General features: G+C 40.1%; 2 protein-coding genes across 12 annotated transcripts in view; one reads left to right on the forward strand and one right to left on the reverse strand.

Moving 5' to 3' along the window:
* The window catches only part of RAD52 (RAD52 homolog, DNA repair protein), a 493,030-nt gene that overhangs the window by 65,940 nt on the left and 402,741 nt on the right, over positions 1-24,349 (forward strand). The gene's annotated exons all lie outside the window — the stretch shown is intronic.
* The window catches only part of ERC1 (ELKS/RAB6-interacting/CAST family member 1), a 402,974-nt gene that overhangs the window by 51,798 nt on the left and 326,827 nt on the right, over positions 1-24,349 (reverse strand). For 8 of the 11 annotated variants that reach the window (XM_084878772.1, XM_084878773.1, XM_084878770.1 and 5 more), the window contains one exon: positions 3,318-3,506. In XM_084878772.1, the coding sequence (XP_084734898.1) occupies positions 3,318-3,506 (189 nt within the window). Of the gene's footprint in view, positions 1-3,317; positions 3,507-24,349 lie in introns of those variants that run through there. The other 3 variants (XM_084878765.1, XM_084878766.1, XM_084878774.1) reach the window with 1 other exon arrangement.

Below are 24,349 nucleotides of genomic sequence, written 5' to 3' on the forward strand. Positions count from 1 at the left end.
TTTTAAAAAATAACGAAGTTGGAGGGATCACAATATCAGATATCAAGTTATACTACAAAGCCACTGTAATCAAAACAGCCTAGTACTGGCACAAGAACAGGCCTATAGATTAATGGAACAGAACAGAGATCCTAGAAATTGACCCAAGCCATTACATCAATTAATATTTGACAAAGAAGGCAAGAGCATACCCTGGAGTCAAGAGAGTCTCTTCAATAAATGGTGCTGGGAACAATGGACAGATGCAAAAAAATAAAACTAGACTACCAACTTTCATTATACACATAAATAAACTCAAAATGGATAAAAAAAAACAAACTTAAATATAAGATGGGAAACCATAAAAATCCTAGAAGAAACCATAGGCAGCAAAATCTCAGACATCTCTCATAGCAATATGTTTGCAGATACATTTCCTATGGCAAGGGAATCAAAGGGAAAAAATAAACAAGTGGGACTACATAAAAATAAAAGTTTCTGCACAGCAAAATAAATTATCAACAAAATGAAAAAACAAAAACAAAAACAGTCCATTGCATGGTAGAGCATATTTGCCAATGATTCATCTGATAAAGGGTTAATTTTCAAACTATATACTGTAAGGAACTCATATAACTTAACAAAAGGACAGCAAACAATCCAATTAAAAAACAAGCAAAGGACCTAAACAGACATTTCTTCAAAGTGGACATACAGAAGGCCAGGAGACATATGAAAAAATGCTCAAAGTCATTAACTTGAGAGATGCAAATTAAAATGACAAGGAGGTATCACCTCACACTTGTCAGAATGGCTATCATTAGCAAATTAACAAAGGACAAATGTTGGTGAGGACGTGGAGAAAAGGGAGCCCTAACATACTGTTGGTGGGAATGCAGACAGGTGCAACCACTGTGGAAAATATGGAGTTTCCCCGCTACCCCCCCAAAAATTAAAAAATATGACTCAGTAATCCCACTCCTAGGAATATATCTCAAGAATCTTCAAACACCAATCAGAAAGAATATATGCACCCTTATGTTCATAGCAGCACAATTTACAATAGTTAAGATTTGGAAACAGCCCAAGTGCCCATTAGCAGATGAGTGGATAAAAAAGCTGTGATACATTTACACAATGGAATAGTATGCAGCTGTAAAAAAGAAAGAACTCTTATTTGTAACAGCATGGATAGACCTGGAGAGTATTATGATAAGTGAAATAAGCCAGTCAGAGAAAGACAAGTATCACATGCTCTCACTCATAAGTGGAATCTAATAAAAAAAAATAAACTGATGAACAAAATAGATCTAGAGACATAGATGCATGGAAAAGACTGTGGAGTTGTAGAGAGAAGGCAGGGGAGTATGGGTGGGTGGGAGGCTATCAACCAAAGACCTTGTATGCATATAGGGTATGCTTATGCACAGACAGTGAAGTGGTGAGGGCCAGGAGTAGAAGACGGGGGTGGGCTAGAGAGGGTCATTTGGGGAGAAAGGGGACATATATAATACTTTCAATAAAGATGTAAAAAAACAAACAAAACACCCAAAAAAACCCCACAAATGAACAACAACAAAAAAACTAAAAAAATAAATAAAAAATTCAAAAAGTATCCCAAATGTGAAACTTGGCCCAAATTTATTTAGTTATTGGAATTATTTATTTTTCAATTATAGCTTACATTCAATATTATTTTGTTTTAGTTTTAGACATATAGCATAGTGGTTATATAATCATAGTAGAATCCCGGTGCACGAAATTCATGCATGGGTGGGGTGTCCCTCAGCCCAGCCTGCACCCTCTCTAATCTGGGACCCATCGAGGGATGTCCGACTGCCCTGTGGGATCGGGCCTAAATGGGCAGTTGGATATCCCTCTCACAATCCAGGACTGCTGGCTCCCAACCGCTTACCTGCCTGCCTGCCTGATTGCTCCTAACTGCTTCTGCCTGCTAGCCTGATCACCCCTAACCACTCCCCTGCCAGCCTGATTGGTGCCTAACTGCTCCCCTGCCAGCCTGATAGCCCCTAACTGCCCTCCCCTGCTGGCCTGGTCACCCCTAACTGCCCTTTCCTGTTGGCCTGGTCACCCCTAACTGCCCTCCCCTGAAGGCCTGGTTACCCCTAAATGCCCTCCCCTGCAGGCATGGTCACCCCCAACTTCCCTCCCCTGCAGGCCTGGTCCCCCCCCAACTGCCCTCCCCTGCAGACCTGGTTGCCCTTAACTGCCCTTCCCTGCCAGCCTGGGTCCTCCCCAACTGCTCTCCTGTGTTGATCTGATTGCTCCAAACTGCTCTCCCGTTAGCCTGATTCCCCCAACTGCCCTCCCTTCCTGGACTGATAGCCCACAACTGCCCACCCCTGCTGGCCAACTTGTGGTGGCCATCTTGTTGTTGGAGTGACAGTCAATTTGCATATCACCTCTTTATTATATAGGATACTTTACAAGTGTTCCTTGAAATTTCCAGTACCCACCTGGCACCATACATAGTTATTGTAATGTTATTAACTATATTCCTTTTTTAAGAAGAAATTAAGATTTCTACAGCAACCTGCTAAATTTGAGAGGTAGGGCTTACCTTTTAACATCAAATAAATAAGGTAGATAACTGACTGGGCTGTTAAATATGTCTTGTTATTAGGTAATATCACACCATGGGAAAGTAAGCATAGCTCTCAGATTCCAGTTTGCATTTCTCAACCTGTGAGTTGTCAGTGCTACCTTTAACATCACACCATGGGGAATTTTTTTAAAAACACAATTTTCCTTCATGTATTATAAGTAACAAATAATGTTTAACAAATAGGAAGTATTTGGCTGAAAAACTGTATAGCTTCAAAATTCTGATGAACAGTTTTAGTAAATGTACAACACAATTTAGAAACAAAAGGAACTTAGAATTAATGTTTTAAAAACTGTTCTAATTCTTTTTCTATTTCTAAGTGTTCGGCTTTTCTTTCTTTCACTTTCCATGTCTGTCCTCTATCTCTGTCCTCATCCTATTTTCTCTTAGTTTCTTTTATTCATTTTTTAAAATCTCCTGACTAATCTTCTCATTTATTTATTGAACTAAAAATATCATAACATGACAAAAGAGAATTAGTGAAATTTTACAGGCAACAGTAAACAGAAAATGTAGCAGAGATGGAGTAACTTAAACTAATTAATCTAATGGTTCTTTTCCTTCAAATAGTAATTCCTAATATCTATTGAAGAGTTAACTACTGCTAAGAATCTTGAATATGAACACCAACTTCCCTAAGGTAACTCCTATTGCATCAACCTAAGTAGCAGCTGAATTTTGATAGGATCTTATCAAAGTTCAACTGACTGACCTGTTCCTGGGTCATCTTCTGCAGCTCATTCTCCCAAGTTGCCTGGTCATCGTCCAAGTTATAGGAAGCTGGTGGAGTGAGCCCACGAAGGATCAGGGGGTCTCGGTCATGGCAGAGGGCTGTCAGGTGTCCAATATACAATTTTAATTTGCTTCTATTTTGGTCAAGTTCTAAGAGAGGTTGGATGATCTAAGATGGAAAAAAAATGAGGAAAGTCAAGATCAGTCTAAAACGAGCTTAAATATCTTTATGCCTCCCAAGTGAAAATAAAAACTGACCAAATCACTACTGAAATCTTCAGGATCATAAAAAGAAACAGTTTCACACAGCTGCACATTTACAGTATCACACTCAACCACCATTCTGGGAGATGGGCAGGGGATCTTGGCTTAGTGCATCAATACAAGACAAAAAGTTCCATACTTCTGCAGGGGATTAAGCACAGGACTGACTTGTTTTTACAGAGATGACATTGCTGATAAGGTCTCTAGTTACCTCACAATTTTTCTTCCATTTATTTATGAACAGGTTACAAAAAGCTGCTAGTGAAATCTGCTCATCTGAAAGCCTGGGCAACATACACTTTGTGTGTTCCTCCACCTCCTAGAATGGATGAAAAATGTTGTCTCTGGAGAAGGTGCATGTTTTCCTTGGCCAAGAGATGCGATGAGTGAATTCATTACCAACCTGCCTCATCCTGGCTTAAGCTCCCTCATTCTTTTACAGAGGCTATCTGATATTCTTTTTAAACAATGATTGATAAATCTTTATATAACACCAAATACCTGACTCATGGCCGAAGACTCTGAAATTCTCTTAGTTGTAACATTGGTTCTATGTTTTTCTTGAACAGCAGTCCTCTCTTTCTCTTTTACATTCCCTTTGCCCTGGATGAGTAAGTATCCCTTTGACTCCCTTTGGAAGCCATTATATGACAGATGGCTTCTGCCCCAGAATTTCATTTAACAGATCTCATGACAAATACTCTGGTCAGGTACTTAGTAGTTGGTTAAAGCCTGGGGAGTTTAGGAACAGTTGGGCCAGATCTCACATCTCAGAGCACTGAAATATTAAAGCAGCATCTGCTTGATACACAGCAGCTGTGAAAGCTGCAAAATGCAGCCAAAATACTGGCAATTCTCAAAATGTTCCCAGGACTTAAAAGGCAGAGGTATGCACCCGCTGCATGTTACTGGGCTGGCATTCTTCATCAACAGGACACCTCTGACCCACCTAATGAATAAGGAGCTCAGAAATATTCAAGTCAATAGAAGCAAGGTCTGATATTACTTTCAACAGTGACACTGATTTCCTCTGGCCTCCTCAGAGGAGTGCTCCTACTGCTTTCCTTTCTAAGGGTTTGTAAACAATCCTACCTAATAAAAGAGCAATATGCAAATTAGCCATCACTCTGCTCAAGCCACACCCACCAGCCAATCAGAGTGAGTATGCAAATATACCCCAACCAAGATGGCTGCAGCCATACAGAGCAGTTGAAAGGCTTGGGTTTCCCCAGCAATGGAAGCCAAGCTTTCCGCCTGCCATAGCTGGCCTAGGCCTCCACTCAAAGATACAAAGTTTCAATTATACAATAGAAGATAACTCCCAAGAAAAATGGCAGCAGCCATGGAGCTGGAAAGAGCAGGCTAGGGTTGCCCCTGGCAATGGAGGAAGCCAAGCTTTCCACCTGCCCTGGCCGGCCTAGGCCTCCACTCAAGGCTACGAAGTTTCAATTATAGAAGATACATAAAACCAAACAGAAATGGAGGCAGCCACGGAATGAGCAGAAGGCTTGGCTCTGCTCTAGGCTACAAAGTTTTAATTGTAGAAGGTAAATAAATTCCAGATTCCAAGGCCTCTGTTTGGGTCGCCGGGGTGTGTGGCTGACCTGCAAACCACCACAGACCCCTCGCCCAAGCCACCCCACACCCCAAGGGAACACCCACCCTGATCCGGGACACCCTTCAGGACAAACCAGCTGGCCCCCACCCATGCATCAGGCTTCTATCTAATAAAAGAGTAATATGCAGATTGACCATCACTCCAACACACAAGATGGCTGCCCTCATGTAGTCAAAGATCCTGCCCCCATGTGGACACAAGATGGCCACCACAAGATGGCCAACAAGGGAGGGCAGTTGGGAGGCACCAAGCCTGCAACACAGGGCAGTTGAGAGGGACCAGGTCTGCAAGGGAGGGCAGTTAGGGGTGGCCAGGCTGGCAGAGGAGGGAAGTTGGGGGCAAACAGGCTGGCAGGGGAGCAGTTAGACATCAATCAGGCTGGCATGGAAGTGGTTAGGGGGTGATCAGGCTGGCAGGCAGAAGCAGTTAGGGGCAATCAGGAAGGCAGGCAGGCGAGCAGTTGGGATTCAGCAGTCCTGGATTGTGTGAGGTATGTCCAACTGCCCACCGGGATTGGGTCTAAACGGGCAGTTTAAACATTCCTTGAGGGGTCCCAGATTGGAGAGGATGCAGGCTGGGCTGAGGGACACCCCCACTCCGCGCACAAATTTTGTGCACCGGGCCTCTAGTGTCATATAATTTTTATTATATAATCAATACCCATTTTACTCTGAAAAATACTTAGAGAAACTGTAAAAGAAATAATAAAAGAGCCTTTAGGCATTTCATGAAGAATACAACCTGAATGACTTCTGGTCAAGATGGCGGTGTAGATAAACATAATACTCACATCCTCCCACAACCACATCAAAATTGCAACTAAACTACAGAACAACCATCATTCAGAATTACCTGAAATCTGAATGGAAGTCCTACAACTAGGGAATAAAGAAGAGGCCACATGGAGATTGGTAGGAGGTGGGGAGATATGGAATGTGCTGGTCTCACACCCATGTATGCTAGATAAAAACCAGGAAGGGTATCTCGGCTACAGAGGTCCCTGGAAGAGTGGACTACGCCAGGTCCCCCAGCCCAGGGTTCCAGTGCCAGGAAGAAAAGTCCCCATTGCTTCTGGCTATGAAAATTGAGGCTCACGGAAACAGAGGGCTGTTCTTAAAGGGACCACATATGGACTTACTTAGACTCACTTCCTCTGAGCTCCAGCATTGGGGCAGCAGCTTGAAAGGCACCAGAGACATACAAGGAGGACCTGAAATGTCTGGTATCAAGGCAGGAGCTGGGGGTACGGCCTTTTTCCCAGAGAGAAGTGCTGGCAGAGGCATTGTTCCTTTGATGAGACCTCCCCTCACAGAGCCAGCAAATGGGCACCATATCTGAGACTCCATCAACCTGGCCTATACTGTGTGCCCTGCCCTGGTGATTCCTTGAGGCACTGCCCTACCTAGCTTTTTGAGCCCAACCAAGTTATTTCCATATGAATAGCCTATCTTAGCTCATCTTTCAGATTTTCCTGAAATCTCTCCAACAAACTGCACCTGGCCTCAGTGTGTCCTGTAACTCTCACTAAGTGGTCCGAGGCCTGGCACTAGCAGTCTGCCTTGGTTCACAACTTGGCCTCGCCTGGGCACCTCCAAGTCAAGCATAAGCATCATCCATCTGTAGATCACTTTGTAGCTCATGTCAGATGGCCCTGAGCAGAACACAGGTGGCAAATGACCTTGGCCTGCACCTTCAGGAAGGCCCCAGAGTCAGCACACCCAGTGGACAGCTTCAGACCATGTTGAAGCACCACCCAAGCACCTCCACAAGCAACACACTCAAAGAGTGGACTCAGCAGGCACCAGAGTCCTGATAAAGTAAGTTCTGCTCTGTGGGGTGAACCCACGAAGAGCTGATCCTCTACCGTCGTCAGAAGTTGGTGGTTGGAGCCTGTCCTTGCAGCTGATTGGCCTGGGGGTAAATCCCTCCAATTGACATGTCAGCACCAATCAAGGCTCAACTATAAGAAGAGAGTGCACATAGCCCACACGGGTGTGCACCTTGAGGACCCAGCTTGGGTGATCATGAAGGCTGTGCCAGTGGACCCTACAGAACACCTATTACATGAGGCCACTCTGACAAGCCTGGGAGACATAGCAGCTCCACCGAATACCTAAAAACAAACACAGGGAGGCTGCCAAATGAGGAGGCAAAGAATCATATCCCAAATGAAAAAACAGAACATTGTTCAAAACACTGGTTATAAGGATTCTCAATGAAGAGAACTTCAACAGCATAAAGAAGAGACATGGAGCCCTGACCGGTTTGGCTCAGTGGATAGAGCGTTAGCCTGCGGACTGAAGGGTCCTGGGTTTGATTCTGGTCAAGGGCATGTACCTTGGTTGTGGGCACATCCCCGGTGGGGGGCGTGCAGAAGGCAGCTGATCAGTGTTTCTCTCTCATCGATGTTTCTGACTCTCTATCCTTCTCCCTTTCTTTCTGTAAGAAATCAATAAAATATTAATAATAAAAAAAGAAGACATGGAAATCATAAAAATGAAGTAGTCAGAAATGAAGAATACACTAACTGAAATGAAGAATAATTTACAGGGAATCAACAGTAGAGTAGATGAAGCTGAGAATCAAATCAGGGATTTGGAATATAAGAAAGCAAAAAACACCCTATCAGAACAGCAAAAAGAAGAAAGAATAAAAGAAATGAGAGTAGTGTAAGGAGACTCTAGTCAACTTCAAGTACACCAACATTTGCATCACAGGGGTACCAGAGGAGAAGAGAGGGAGCAAGAAATTAAAAGCCTATTTGAAAAATAAGGATAGAAACTTCCCTAACTTGGTGAAGGAAAGACATACAAGTCCAGGAAACCCAGATAGTCCCAAACAAAATGGACCCAAAGAGGCCCATACCAAGATGCATCATAATTAGAATGCCAAAAGGTTAAAAACAGAGAGAGAATTTTAAAAGCAGCAAAATAAAAGCAGTTTCCTAAAAGGTAAGTTCCCATAAGACTGTGAACTGGTTTCTTAACAGAAACTTTGCAGGCCAGAAGGAGTTGGCAAGACATATTCAAAGTGATGAAAGGCAAGGTCCTACACCCAAGATTACTCTACCCAGCAAAGCTAACCTTTACAATAGAAGGACAGATAAAGAGCTTCCCAGACAAGAAAAAGAAATTTATCTCCACCAAACCAGTATTATATGAAATGTTAAAGGATCTTCTTTAAGGAGAAAAAAAAAAAATCAAAATATGAACCATAAAATTGCAATAAATACATATCTATCAACAAATAAATCTAAAAATAAAATAAATGAATAAGCAGAACAAAAAGAATACCACCTGAAACATTTTAGTAATTTTCTTCCAAATTTTAAAATAACTTATATTAATCAATTTTAATAGTATCAGACTTCACATTTACTTAATATACTGTTTATTAATTTACTGTTATATTGTGAGTACTATCACAACGTTGCATTGTTACTAGAAATCATGATTTTTAATGATTGCTTTATAAATATACCACATTCCATTTGTTTATTTTTTTTCTTTTCTTTTTTTTTTTTTTCAAATATATTTTATTGATTTTTTTACAGAGAGGAAGGGAGAGAGATAGAGAGCCAGAAACGTCGATGAGAGAGAAACATCGACCAGCAGCCTCCTGCACACCCCCTACTGGGGATGTGCCCGTAACCAATGTACATGCCCTTGACCGGAATCGAATCTGGGACCTTTCAGTCCGCAGACGCTCTACCACTGAGCCAAACCGGTTTCGGCTCCATTTGTTTCTAATACTATTTCCATGACCAAAGAGAGAACAACTAGGGTATGGTGCTAAAACAATCTTAAGCTTACTAAAGAGATCAGAATTCAGAGTTTAGGCCTATATAATGTAATACAATATAGAAATTAGAGTTTGGCTAGACCCGTGGTCGGCAAACTGCGACTCACGAGCCACATGTGGCTCTTTGGCCCCTTGAGTGTGGCTCTTCCACAAAATACCATGGCCTGGGCAAGTCTATTTTGAAGAAGTGGCATTAGAAGAAGTTTAAGTTTAAAAAATTTGGCTCTGAAAAGAAATTTCAATCGTTATACTGTTGATAATTGGCTCTGTTGACTAATGAGTTTGTCGACCACTGGGCTAGACAAACCTGAAAAAGTGAATTAATTTAGCATTATTTTAATTTTGTTAATCTTCACCCAAGGACATTTTCTACATTGATTTTTAGAGAGAGTAGAAGGAAGGATGAAAGACAGAGAGAGAAACATCAATGTGAGAGAGAGACATTCATTGGCTGCTTCCTGCATGTAACCTGACTAGGGCCAGGGATCGAGCCTACAACCAAGGTATATGCCCTTGACTGGAAACAAACCCTGTGACCCTTCAGTCCATAGCCTGACACTAATTATTGAGACAAACCAGCTAGGGCAGCATTATTTTTATTTCTTTTCTTTTTTAATTGGATCATTTAATCCATTTACATTTAAAGTTATTATTTACTAGAGGCTTGGTGCACGAAATTTGTGCGGGGTGAGGGGGGTGGGGGTGGGGGGTGGTGGTCCCTTAGCCCAGCCTGCACCCTCTCTAATCTGGGACTCCACAAGCAATGTCCGACTGCCAGTTTAGGCCTGATCCCAGGACTGCTGGCTCCCAACTATTCGCCTGCCTGACTTCCTAATTGCCCCTAACTGCTCCTGGCTTCCAGCCTGATTTCCCCTTAACCACTCCCCTGCCAGCCTGATTGATGCCTAACTGCTACCCTGCCAGCCTGTATGATCCTAACTGCCCTCCCCTGCAGGCCCGGTCGCCCCCAACTTACCCCCTCTATTGGTCTGGTCACCCCTAACTGCCCTTCCCTGCAGGCCTGATCACTCCCAACTGCCCTCCCTTGTAGGCCTGGTCCCTCCCAACTGCCCTTCCTCCCCCCGCTGGCCTGATCGCTCATAACTGCCCTCCCTTGCAGGCCTGGTGCCTTCCAACTTGCGCTCTCATGTTGGCCATCTTGTGGCAGCAGTCTTGTGCCCACATGGGAGCAGCCATCTTTGACCAATGGGGACATCCATCTTGTGTGTTGGAGTGATGGTATATTTGCATATTACTCTTTTATTAGATAGGGTAGGGGTCTCGTGAATGGGTGGGGGCCAGCTGGTTTGTCCTGAAGGGTGTCCCAGATCAGAGTGGGGTTTCTCTTGGGGCGTGGGGCAACCTATAGTTCTATATCTTTTTTGGCAAAAAGTAAAAAATTAACTTCCTAACTAACCTCTGCTTGTATTAAATAGAATGCCAACAGCCAACTTCCCCTAATCCTACATTTATCAAATTAAGGAAAAGAATCTATATATATAAAAGCCTAAGTCACTGTTATGACCAATTGGCCAGCAGTAACTATGATTTGCACTGACCAACAGGGGGTAGACTCTCAACACAGGAGCTTCCCCCTGGTGGTCAGTGTCCTCCTACAGCCAACTTCCTGTAGCCAGCCAACCTCCCATGATCCCTCCCCTTGGCCAGCCAACCTCCCCCCCATAACTGGCTGGCCCTGATTGGTCCCAATGGGGCTGGCAGACCAACCTCCTGCAGTCCCTCCCCCTGGCTGGCCAGGCCTGATCAGTCCTGATTGCTGTACAGGCCGAGTGACCCCACCATGCACGAATTCATGCACTGGGCCTCTAGTTTAAATTATAAAAAAGATGAGAGATTTTTGGTTGAAATACTGAGAGTTTTGCTTTTTACTTGCAAAAATTTATTTGCTTATGTATTAGATCCTTACACTGGCTTCAGGGGCCAGTATTGAACGACATATAGTGACAGAGGATAGTGATCTTTCCCAAAGTGTTTATTTTAACTTCCTTTTCTCTTAAGGTTAGATGGATAATGGCTTTTTAAGACAGATGAGTTGTTCCTGTATTGTTTGATAAGATTTAACTGGAAATTCTAAGTACTCCATGTATGTAATTGATTCATCTGTGAGATCTGAATACATTTTGACTTTTCAATACCAGGATGGAATGTGCAGAGCCGAAGACCCCTAATGAAGTAATTATTTGGCCTGCTTTTCTCTTCCCACCCTTCCGTTTCTGTGCCACTTACTCTGAGTATAGGTGAGTCGGCTGCTACACACTCTACGAACTCACTTTGAGAGGAATGGAATATCTGCATCATGAAGCCTGGACAAGTAGGTGCTGAATATTATTATTTTTATATTTCCTATGATGCTTCTGTGGCTAGTGCACTGCCCTTAATTGGCTACAAAATCTTTTTTTCTTCTATCGGCAGAAGCCTGCAGAAGTGGATTAAACTGTCCATATATTAACTGTATAAATGCTAGTGGCAGTTTTGATTTCTCATTTCTCGTAGGTACAGCAAGAAAGTCCCAGAACAACTAACATATTAACTTCCCAGAGAAACATTATTCTTGTCCAGAGGCCCTTGCAGAGAGCTAAAGTTTGAAAAATAGAATTGGAGGAGGGAATAAAATTCATCAGCCCAAGCACAAAGTCTATTTTCCCCTTAATAACTAAGTTTATCTTCTTGGTCAATACTGTCCTTCAGGATCAGGAAGTTGAAGAATAGTGTTAAGTCTCCTCACAAAGGTTTGGAACTTTGTGTTATGTCCTCACTTAAATGTAGCTATTTTGTGAAACAATGGAGTTCTTTGAAAAAAAAATAGTAAACCCTCAATGTTTTTGCTACACTGATTAGATACACTACATATCAGATCACACATATTGAGACTAGTGAATCCCATTGTGCCATGCCATATCCAGTTTTAGCTGATGGGAATATTTAAGAACAAGATGTGGTCCTAATTTCCATTAAAAAAAAAAGATGAAGTAAAAGAACTAATATGTTGAGTATATAAAATAATTAAAATGTATAAATTCATGATTTATCTGTTCTAACCTTAATTTTTAAAAAATACATTTTTATTGACTTCATATTATGTCCGCTCCCTCTGGACAAATATAAAATGCTAATTGGATAAAAATAATTGCTATTAAAATGATTCTTAGCACTGCCATGGAGGCAGGAGAGGCTCCCACCACTGCCACTGCACTCGCCAGCTGTGAGCACACTGACCACCAGGGGGAAGCTCCTGCACTGTCTGCCCCTGGTGGTCAGTGCGCATCATAGTAACTGGTCATTCTCCCATTTGGTTAATTTGCATATTAGCCTTTTATTATATAGGATTTTATTTCCAAGAATCTGTTTCACATTTGTAAAATGAGAATAATAATAATGTTCATCCTTGTGAGGCACTGAGTACATGTAAAATATAAATTAGCTGACATTCAGAACCTGAGGACATCTTAAGCTGTCATTTGCACTTAGCTTCAGATTCAATGATTGTGGATGGCTACATAATGGCATGTGAAGTGATGAAGAGAAGAGTTGGATAAGCAATACAATAGACCAAAGGTGGTTAAATTACAGTCCATGGACCAAATTCAGCCCTGAGAGTGGAATAGCTTTAGTAGAGTGTGTACTTTACAAAGTATAAAGTATTTATTTTATGGACCTTTACAGAAACGTTTGCAAATCCCTAAAATAGAGAGATTCCAGAAACAGGGTAACTATAATATTAGAGAGGAAATTCTTATATTTTTCTCACAGATTATTAACATAAATAAATAATACTTTCTGTTTTATAAGAATTCAATTCACAATGAATAAGACTTGCAAGAATAGCAATATCAATACAAAATAAAACACTGGCTAAATAGAAAATTGGATTTGATAGTAGGCATAAAAAGAAAATCCACAGTTGCAGAAAGTTATAATTAGTAAAATTTCATATAGACAAAAACCCTAATAAATAAAATCTTTATAAAATTTAAATATGAAAAATAATTGCTATTAAAATGATACCATAAAATAATATTGAAAAAGTTGGACATTTTCAACTACATGTATGAAAAATTGATAAAGAAATTGAGTTAACTTAGTTTTAGCTCCAGAAAATATTCAGTGAAAATTCCTTCACATTGGTACAACCTGATTAAAATGTTTGTAAACACTGAGTCACTGAGTCAAACTCCTTAAGGGTAAACAAGTATAAAATGCTAATTGGATCAGAACAGCATCATCACTCTGAGTACAGATATAAAAGATGGAGGAATTTTAGAGATCATCTAAGTCATCTACGTTTCCTTCTTGACCCACTTTCTAAATGAAAAACTCAAGACCCAGAGAAGTAGCCTGACTTATAACCATGGTCAGACATAAGTTACTCAGCTAATGTCCTTGCATCAAGTTTGATGCTTCTCACCTTGACCAACTGCATAACACACAGGCTTTGTTGAATTGCTTTTTACCTGAATAGTTCTGTGGCAAGTTAACTTTCAGAACTATAAGTGGGCTTTCAGATTGTGATCTCCATTTTCTAAAACAAAGACAACTAAAAACAATTTGGGATCTATTCTTGATAATAAACATATTGTACCCATTTGGGCCCATGGCATTATTCTCCAGGACAGAGGAAGAAGCTCTTAATTGGCCTTGCTTCCAGGACTTGCTCCTTGCTGTCCAACCTCTACAAACCGCAATGGTAAACTAAGGTCTTCCTGATTACCTGCTGCTCACTGCACCAGCCGCATGGTTTGTTACCTCAACCCCTGCACTGTGGTGGTTTTAAATAAGTCCAAAAATGTGACATTCCTCCTGTCAAAAAGTAGAGCCTAAGATACTCTGCCCCATTAAGTGTGGGAAGGTCTTAGTGACTCGCTTCTCAGGAATAGAACACTGTAGAAGTGATGATATGTCACTTCTGATTCTAGGTCATAAAAGACATTATGGCTCCCTCCTTGTTCTCTTGAATCATTCATTTTGAGGGAAGTCAGCCACCATGTCACAAGGACATTGCAACAGCCAATCCCCAGCATGAACTGTGGGAGAGCCATCTTGGAATTAGATACTCCATTCCCACCTGACATCTTGACTATAACCCCTAGGAGACTCGAAGTAAGAACTAAAGGCTACTTAGTTGCTAAGCTGCTCCTGAATTCCTGACCCACAGAAACCATTGAGACAACCAAGTTTTGTTTTATGCTGCCAAGTTTTGGGGTAACATGCTATGTAGAAATAGTAATTAGTACATACCCTATACACTATCCAAGGTGAATTACTAAGATTATATCAAGTTTGTTATGCTGTTTATGTTTCTGCATCATTGTAAGTGCTGTGTCTTTGTCTAAACTTACGTCTGCTTGGCGAATGCCTATTGCTCCTACAAGAGGCAGCTAACAGGTCACCTCCTCTGTGAAGCTTGAGTCTCTTGTGGAGAACTGGGATTTTCTATTGCACCTTGTATAGTTTTTTTTCTGCTGGAGAACATCTATTGTTTAGTATTTGTTTTGGGGTCTTGAGGAATTTATTTTAATCCATTTATCTAGTACAATATAGGTAAGAGGTAGACTCTAGACTTTTTTACAGAGAGGAAGGGAGAGGGATAGGGAGTTAGAAACATCGATGAGAGAGAATCATTGATCAGCTGCCTCCTACACCTCCCCCCACCCCCCCCACCCCCCCACTGGGAATGTGCTGCAACTAAGGTACATGCCCTTGATCAGAATTGAACCTGGGACCCTTCAGTCTGCAAGGCTGACACTATCCAATGAGTTAAACCACCCAGGGCCCAATAAATATTTTTGAGTTAATTTTCTCATTTATGTCAATTTTAAACCAAACAAAAGAAACTCCAAACCAGTTCTAGCTGGTGCAGGGGTCTTCAAACTTTTTAAAGTGGGGGCCAGATCACGGTCCCTCAGAGAGCTGGAGGGCCGGACTATATGAACTACTAATTCCTACTGTAACACCTTGGCTGCGCTCACTGCCCAAAAAACCTGGCGGGCAGGATCAGACTCCCCTGGGGGCTGCATGTGGCCCGCGGGCCGGGCCGTAGTTTGAAGACCCCTGGGTTAGAGTGTCAAAGGGTTGCAGGTTCACTTCCCAGTCAAGGGCACATACCTGAGTATCAGGTTTAATCCCTGGCTCTAATCAGGGTGCATGTGGAGGCAATTGATGGGTGTGTGTCTCTCACATAGATGGATGTCTCTCTCTCTCTCTCTCTCTCTCTCTCTCTCTTATCTCTCTCTCTTTCAGCTTTCCCCCTCCCATCCTCTCTCCCACTCTTTCTAAAAAAAATCAATGGAAAATATATCCTCAGGTGAGGATTAACAAAAACAGCAACAAAAGAAAACTTAAAAGCCCACTTAAAGGAATTATTCTATGTAAACTTAGGGCCCAGATGTCAATGATACGGAGTGTGAAAAATGCATTTTTCAATTTGTTAAAACATAAATTCAGGGACAAACATCCTGGTTTAATTTATGGAAGATGTAACAATCTGAATAGTAGATTTTAAATAGTGACCCACCAACAAAATGACTATCAGAATGTAAACATTTAAGATGTTTTCATTTAATACCAAAACTGTTCAAAGAAAATTTGAATAATTTATTTTACATTCACCGGAAAAGGAACCCAGATAGTTTAAGAGCTTTCTAGGTTTGCCAAATTCCTCCTCATGCAAAAGTTTGTGATTCTAGTCTTGAAATTGAGGAAGGACGGTATTTGTTCAGTATTGACTATCAATAAAAAGAAATCTTGCTAACAAGTGGTTTGCCTTAAAACCCGAATTTTCACCAAAAAGAATCAGCCATCTGTTTTAAATATTTTAAAGACTAAGCCTCTATTTGTGCTTTGCTTTGATCTCCTAGGATAATAGGAAGACAGTGATACAGTCCAGCTACACCTCAATCAAGTACGCTCATTTAATTTATCCCAGAGATGCTGACTGCCAGATCCAGCTGGAAACTTCAGCCTCATCATCCCAGGATCACGAAGAAGAAGGAAGACACATCAAGGAAGAAGAACTCTTTTGTTTTGGTTGATGATGCATTTTTGTGTCCAAAAAAATATTCCTTTAACCCAAAACAGATAATAATCCTAAAGATAAAGAAAATGTATAGAAAGTAACAAACTAGTGAGGAGCTGAGGACAAGTTAATGAAAGGAATACAATAGAACTCTATGGTAACAAAAATATTGTTTAATAGTGCAGATAAAATGTGAGTCAAATTATATACTTCAAAACAGAACTCTGAAAAATAAAAGTGTGATATAGTAGGCCTGTCTTCCAAAACTGGTATTAAAAGGGGTTCTGCCATATATGTTTAGTGGGGGCTAAAGGTAATCAACTTGATATATTCTAGAGCACATGTGTCAAACACAAGGCCCGCGGGCCAAATCCAGCCCGCCAGGCCTTGCAATGTGGCCCCCACCGCGCTGTCATCACTGCACTCCGCTGTCAGTTTATGACATTGTCAGTTTATGACTGTTCAGTAAACCATTCGGCCCACGATTTAGGCTGGATTTTAGATTTTGGCCCCTTCTCTGATTGAGTTCGACACCCCTATTCTAGAGGGTGCATTGGATACTAATTGGAGCTAAGATCAGTCTAGGAAATTGATAAACATGAATGATGTGAGATTATGGGATAACCTTATTAGGGTACATAGGAAATTAAAAGATTAAAAACAGGTACTGCTGAAGCATACACTTCAAACAAAATACATGGAAAGTTTCTTTAGGGTAAAACTCACCAGTTTTTTATACTTAATATAAATATAAATAAATAAATAAATAAATAAATATTCATTGTGCTCTGTAAAATCCCATATTTTCAGACGTCTGTGAAAAACAATCAAATTGTCATAAAATTTTTTTGCACTGAGTGCAAGGATATTTTTTATTGTCCAGGAAGAATGTCTAAATCATAAATAATACCATAAGCAAGAGGACTGGCTCTTCATATGTTAAGTGTTCATCATCAAGAAAAAACTCATGAATTTGAGAGCATATGTTCCAGAGATATTTACAACACCACAATTTCAGTCTAAAATGAATCAAGTGAGTCACAGGATAATGCCACCTTCAATCATTCAGCGGAAACTACAAAAATAAAGGCTGTTCCTGTGGAACACTATAAAAGTGATCTTCAAAATACAATGAGAAAGGTCTCTTTCACAAATTACAACTCACTCGTGTGGTCCAAGAGGTCTCTGCCTTCACAGAGCTCAGGTAATCACTAAGTCTGTCAAGAAGTACTTAGGCCCTAACAGGTTTGGCTCAGTGGATAGAGCGTCGGCCTGCGGACTGATGGGTCCCAGGTTCGACGATGGTCAAGGGCATGAACCTTGGTTGCAGGCACATCCCCAGTGGGATGTGTGCAGGAGGCAGCTGATCAATGTTTCTCTCTCATCGATGTTTCTAACTCTCTATCCCTGTCCCTTCTTCTCTGTAAAAAATTAATAAAATATATTTTAAAAATAAAATAGAAATTGTCTCAAAAAAACAAAACAAAAAAGTAGTACTTAGAACTACAGTGCAGAGGTGGTGGCTTCTGCTTCTTTCTGTTGCCTAAAAATCACCCCATGTCGACCAGTTTGGCTCAATGGATAGAGCGTCGGCTTGGGGACTGAAAGGTCCCAGGTTCGATTCTGGTCAAGGGCATGTACCTTGGTTGCGGGCATATCCCCAGTAGGGGGTGTGCAAGAGGCAGCTGATCAATGACTCTTTCTCATCGATGTTTCTAACTCTCTATCTCTCTCCCTTCCTCTCTGTACAAAATCAATAAAAAAATATTTAAAAAAAAAATCACCCCATGTCAAGAAGAAAAAGTCCACTGCCACTCTGGGTGCTTTTTAAAGGAAATTAGGTCTGACTTTACATTGTGGATAACTTTCCATGCCATGATACGTTGGAGTGGTATTGATATTGTTCATGCAGTACTGATGAATGTGTCAGTTAAAAAAAACCTTCATTTCTTTATTTTATTTTTTTGACCTGCAGATTTAGCTGCTTTGAAAAGCAGTTGCTTCTTTTGGAGGTTTAAACATAAGACTGCTACAGTCACATCACACACACACACACACACACACACACACACACACACACACAGGACTCTGCTGGGCTTTAAACACAGAGCGTTTGAAATACTTACAGGCTGGTGACTAGTCATCAAATAAATGTTAGTTAGAAATATGTAAATTTACCTGGAATACCCCTGTGTTGTACCTCCCGGGGGCCAAAATGCCTTAGTGGGCCATCAGGAGGACAAAGGCAACTATTTCAAAGGAATCACATCAGTTATAATACTTCTAAAGCAGAAAAATGTGTTTCTAAGTAAAGAAGTGGAGCTCTTGGGTCCTAGCTTCCAAAATGACCAAGAAGTACTCTCATTCCTAACTATTAAATATAATCCAAAACAAATGCCTTACCAAAATCATACCAATATTAGCTTGCTTACTTCTGAGGGGAAAACGTAAGATAGGAAGAAGGGAACATTACGGTGAGCCTCCTTTAGGCTGCATTGGTCTCCCCTACTTTCCTCCCGATGACAGCCAGGCGGATGGTTTCTAACTGCCTTGAAGTTTTCTTAGAACCAGAAAAAAACTATTTTTTTCAAACTCTCCTATGAATAAACTATTGTTTAAAAAGATAACAGAATATTTGTATTCTATGTTCTAAAAATGTGTTGGTAATGGCTAAATCAAAAAATAAACTGAGACAACTGAGACTGGAAATGTATCACACAAAAATTTATGTGATGCAGCAAAAATACTTCTAAAGGGAAGTTCATAGCGATAAATGCTCCTAAAGAAATAAGAAAGTCTCAAATAAATGTCCTTACTCAAGGAACTAGAAAAAGAACTAAAAAGCCAACATGTAGTAGAAGAAAGGGAATAACAAAGATTAAATAAAAAATAAATGAAACAGATTAAAAAGACAATAGAAAAGAACAATAAAATTAAAAGCTAGTTCTTTGAAAAGATAAAATTGACAAAACTTTAGCTAGACTGACCAAGAAAAAAAGATGCAAATAAAATTAGAAATAAAAACAGATTTTATAACTGATACCACAGAAATACAAAGAATAATGAAAGACTCCTATGAACAATTATATACCAACAAACTGGGCAACTTAGAAGAAATGGCTAAATTCCTAGAAACATACATCCTACCAAGACTGAGTCATGATGAAAGAGAAAAATCTAAACAGACCAGTTACAAGTAAGGAGATTGAATCAGTAATCAAAAACATAAGTTCAGAACCAGAAGACATTACGGGTGGATTCTACGAAACAATCAAAGAAGTAATACCAATCCTTCTTAAACTCTTCCAAAAAATAGAAGAGGAGGGAATGTTTCCAAATCATTACCCTAATACAAAATCCATACAAAGACACTACAAGAAAAGTACAGACCAATATCCTTGATGACCATACATACAAAATTCATCAGTAAAGTATTAGCAAACCAAATTCAACAATACCTTAAAAGGATCATACACCATAGTCAAGTAGAATTTATTCCAGGGATGCAAAGATGGTTTAACACCTGCAAATCAGTCAATCTAATACATCACATCATAAAAATAAAGGATAAAATTATAAGATCATCTCAACAGATGCAGAAAAGACATTTGACAAAATGCAAAATCCATTTATGATAAAAACTCTTAACAAAGCAGGTATAGAGGAAAAATGCTTCAACATAATAAAGATAAGCCCACAGTGAACAGGTGTGAAAAATTGAAAGTTTTTTGGGCTCAGATCAGGAATAAGAGAAGGATGCCCACTGTTGCCACTTTTATTTAACACTAGAGGCTCCGTGCATGAAAGTTTGTGCACTCCGTTGGGGGGAAGGGAGGTCCTCAGCCCGGCTTGTGCCCTTCCGCAGTCCGGGACCCTTCAGGGGGATGTCTACTTGCAGGGTTAGGCCTGCTCCCCAGGGGATTGGGCCTAAACTGGCAGTCAGACATCCCTCTGGCAGCCCCAGAGCCCTTGCAGCTGACAGCCTGGCTTATGGCTGAGTGGAGCTCCCCTTGTGGGAGCTCACTGACCACCAGGGGGCAGCTCCTGCATTGAGCATCTGCCTCATGGTGGTTAGTGTGCAACATAGTGACTGGTTGTTCCACTGTTAGGGTAAATTTGCATATTACCCTTTTATTATATAGGATAGTATTAGCCATGCCAGAGGAATTAGTCAAGAAAAAGAAATAAAAGGTATCCAACTTGGAAAGAAAGAGGTAAAAATTTCACTATTTGCAGATGACATATTACATATAGAAAATCCTAAAGACTTCATTAAAAAAAATTAGAATAATATGCAAATTCAGTAATGTTGTAGGACACAAAATCAATACACAAACATCTGTTGCATTTCTATACATTAATAATGAACTATTAGCACCAAGTGAAGAAAACAATCCCATTTAAAATTACATCAAAATGAATAAAATACGTAAAAAAAAAACTTAACCAAGGAAGTGGAAGACTTATATATTGACAATTACTAGTCATTAATAAAAGAAATTGAAAGACATACAAAAATGGAGATATTTTGTGCTTACAGATTTGAAAAGTTAATATTGTTAAAATGTCCATACAACCCAGAGCAATCTATAGATCCAATGCAATACTATCAAAATTCTAATGGCATTTTCCCCAGAAATAGAACAACCCCCCCCGCCCCCTACAATTTGTATGGAACCATAAAAGACCCCTAATAGCCAAAGTAATCTTGAGAAAAAGAACTGAGTCACCAGCATGATGTTCCCAGATTTTAAACTATATTATAAAACTATAGTAATTAAAAATATACACTGAGTGGCCAGATTATTATGATCTCTGAATGAATAATAATCTGGCCATTCAGTGTGTGTGTGTGTGTGTGTGTGTGTGTGTGTGTGTGTGTTGTGTGTGTGTGTGTGTGTGTATGTATGTATGTGTATTAGAAGCCCGGTGCATAAATTTGTGCATGGGTGGGGTCTGGCCAGCCTGGCCAGGAGGGAACATGGGCGGTTGACTGGCCTGCCTGCTGGTCAAACTCCTGGTTGAGGGGACAATTTGCCTTTTATTATATAAGATAAATACTGAGTGGCCAGATTATTATGATCTCTGAACGCATAATAATCTGGCCACTCAGTGTATAGTACTGGCATAAAAACAGACACACAGATTAATGAAATAAAATAGAGAGCCCAGTAATAATCACACACATATAAGGTCAATTCTGACAAAGAAACCAAGAATATATAACGTGGAAAGAAGAGTCTCTTTAATAAATGGTGTTGAGAACATTGAGAGCCACAAGCAAAATAATGAATCTGGACCATTATCTTATACCATACACACACACACAAAAAACACCTTAAAATACATTAAAGGCTTGAATGTAACACATGAAATCTTAAAATTCCTAAAAAATCAAACAAAATAAAACTCAACACAGATAGTAAGCTCTTTGACATAGCAGTCATTTTTGGATTTGATGCTAAAAACAAACACTCAGTGGTTAGAGCATTGGCCTGCAGAAGAAGGGGTTGTGGGTTTGATTCCTGGTCAGTCAAAGGCACATGCCTCGGTTGCAGGCTCAATCCCCAGCCTGGATTGGGGTGCATGCAGGAAGCAACCGATCCATGTGCCTCTCTCACATTGATGTTTCTTTCTTTCTCTCTCCACCCTCCCCACACTCCTTCCACTTTCTCCAAAAATCAATGGAAAATATTCTTGGGTGAGATTAAAAAACAAACAACAACAACAAAAACCCCCACCAAAGGTAATGTAAGCAAAAACAAAGTGAGACTAAAACAAACTAAAAAGCTTTTGCACAGCAAATGAAAAATCAACAAAATGACAAGGTAACGTACTAAGTGGAAAATATATTTGCAAATAAATATCTGGTTAGGGTTCATATCCAAAATATATTAAAACTCATACAATTCACTAGCTAAAGAAACAAACTACTTGATTTAAAAAAAGGCAGGAGATCTGAATAGAGACTTTTTAAAAAATATATTTTTATTGATTTTAGAGAGGAAAGGAAAGGGAGAGTGATAGAAATATCAAGGATATGAGAGAATCATTGACTGGCTGCCTCTTATACACCCCACTGGGGATTAATTCATTTGGTTGCTTCCAGTAAGCACCTAGAACCATGGTCGGCAAACTGTGGCTCGTGAGCCACATGTGGCTCTTTGGCCCCCCGAATGTGGCTCTTCCACAAAATACCCATGGCCTAGGCGAGTCTATTTTGAAGAAGTTTAAGTTTAAAAAATTAGGCTCTCAAAAGAAATTTCAATCGTGGTACTGTTGATATTTGGCTCTGCTAACTAATGAGTTTGCAGGCCACTGACCTAGACCATGGATCAAACCCACAACCCGGGCATGTGCCCTGATCAGGAATTGAACTGTGAGCTCTTGGTTCATAGGTTGATGTTCAACCACTGAGCTATGCTGGCCAGGCTGAATAGACATTTTTCAAAAAAGACATACAGATGGCTAAAAGGTACATGAAAAGATGTTCTCTATCACTAATCATCAGGGAAATGCAAATCAAAACCACAATGAGGAGTCACCTCACCCCTGTTAGAATGGCCATTATCGACCCGACTAGAAATAAAAGTGTTGGAGAGGATGTGGAGAAAAAAATCCACTGTTCGTGGAAATGTAAACTGGTGCAGTCACTATAGAAATTAGTTTGGAGGTTCCTCAAAAAATTAAAACTAGAACTACTATATGATCCAGGAATTCCACTTGTGAGTATTTGTAGAAAATGAAAAAACTAAATAAAAAAGATAGCCCTGGCTGGTGTGGCTTAGTTGGTTGGAGCATCTGTCCCATACACTGAAAGGTTGAGTGTCTGATTCCCAGTCAGGGCACATACCTAGGTTGCAGGTTTGATCCATGGTCAAGGTGCTTACTGGAAGCAACCAAATGATGTTTCTCTCTCTCCCTCCCCCTTACTCTCTCTCTCTTTGTTTCTCGAATCAATATATATGTAACAACAACAACAAAAGAAAAAAAGAAAAAAGGAAAGCATTCAAAAAAAGGAATATTAATTATGGAGAGAGTAGAAACTTCTGGAAAATCATGAAAAGCAGAAATAAGTGAGGATTTTAAATTTAAGTTTGAGATGGAGAAAAGAAGGAAGGGGAGCATAACAGACAGAAAATTGTCTGTACTTAGAACAAAGAGGAAACTAAAGATATTTATGTGGGAAGTGTACAGGAAATGCCATTAGACTGGAGTTTATTTGATGCAAAAACAGTTTAAATCCAAAGCTTCAAATTAAGAAACTACCGCCCCATTCTCTTATTTAATGAAATGAGAGAGGCAAGAGGAAGAAAAAGAAAGTAAGAAGAGAGAAGGGAGGGAGACAGAGGGAAGCAGGAAGGGCTTCGTGCTATCAATAGTCACTGTATGTCTATGGGTTGAAGACATTAATAAGTAACATTAATCAAGAAACCATGATCTGTAAAGGCACTGTTTTAAAGGCTTTATATTAGCTCATCTAATCACTCAACAACCCCATGAAGTAGGTATATTATTATTATATTATTATATTATTATTCCCATTTTGCAAATAAATAAAGTTAAGTAATCTGGTCCTGAAGCCCACATTCAGATCAGGACCCTGAAGCATCCAAATGAGATGAGAAGGCAATCAACTCAGAACAATGATTCAGACAATGTCCAAGGGAAGCCGATTGCTCTTTTAATCTTTTGTAAAGCTCAACATGTATCTATCTATTCTTGTGAACCACTCACATTTATAGCTTTTCTATTTGAATTATGCACACTTTATATTAAAATAGAAGTGTGGGTGGGTACATAACCAGGCAATGAATGAAAGGACATTGACACTGTATGTGTTAGCTTGCCAGTGTGAGTATTAGCCCCTACATATCATATTCTCATCCTTAGTGCCTTCTTTCAAGTTGGTTCCTATCTAATATTATTTTTCTTCTCCCTTCCATTCACCCAAACTTTCTCTAATCTCCAAGATCCACTTCCTATCCCTTCCTAATCTCTGAAGTTCCAAATTCCTCACTAGGTTCCTAAGTAGTTGCATTTATTAAAAAAATATCAGTAAATCAAAACAATGAGGTACCATCTCACACCTGTCAGAATGGCTATCAACAAATCAACAAACGACAAGTGCTGGCGAGGATGCAGAGAAAAAGGAACCCTCGTGCACTGCTGGTGGGAATGCAGACTGGTGCAGCCACTGTGGAGAACAGTATGGAGTTTCCTCAAAAAGTTAAAAATGGAGCTCCCATTTGACCCAGTGATCCCACTTATAGGAATATATCCCAAGAAACTAGAA

Source organism: Pipistrellus hanaki (genome assembly GCF_964339955.1).
Source record: "Pipistrellus hanaki genome assembly, chromosome: 3".
Lineage (NCBI taxonomy): Eukaryota > Metazoa > Chordata > Mammalia > Chiroptera > Vespertilionidae > Pipistrellus > Pipistrellus hanaki.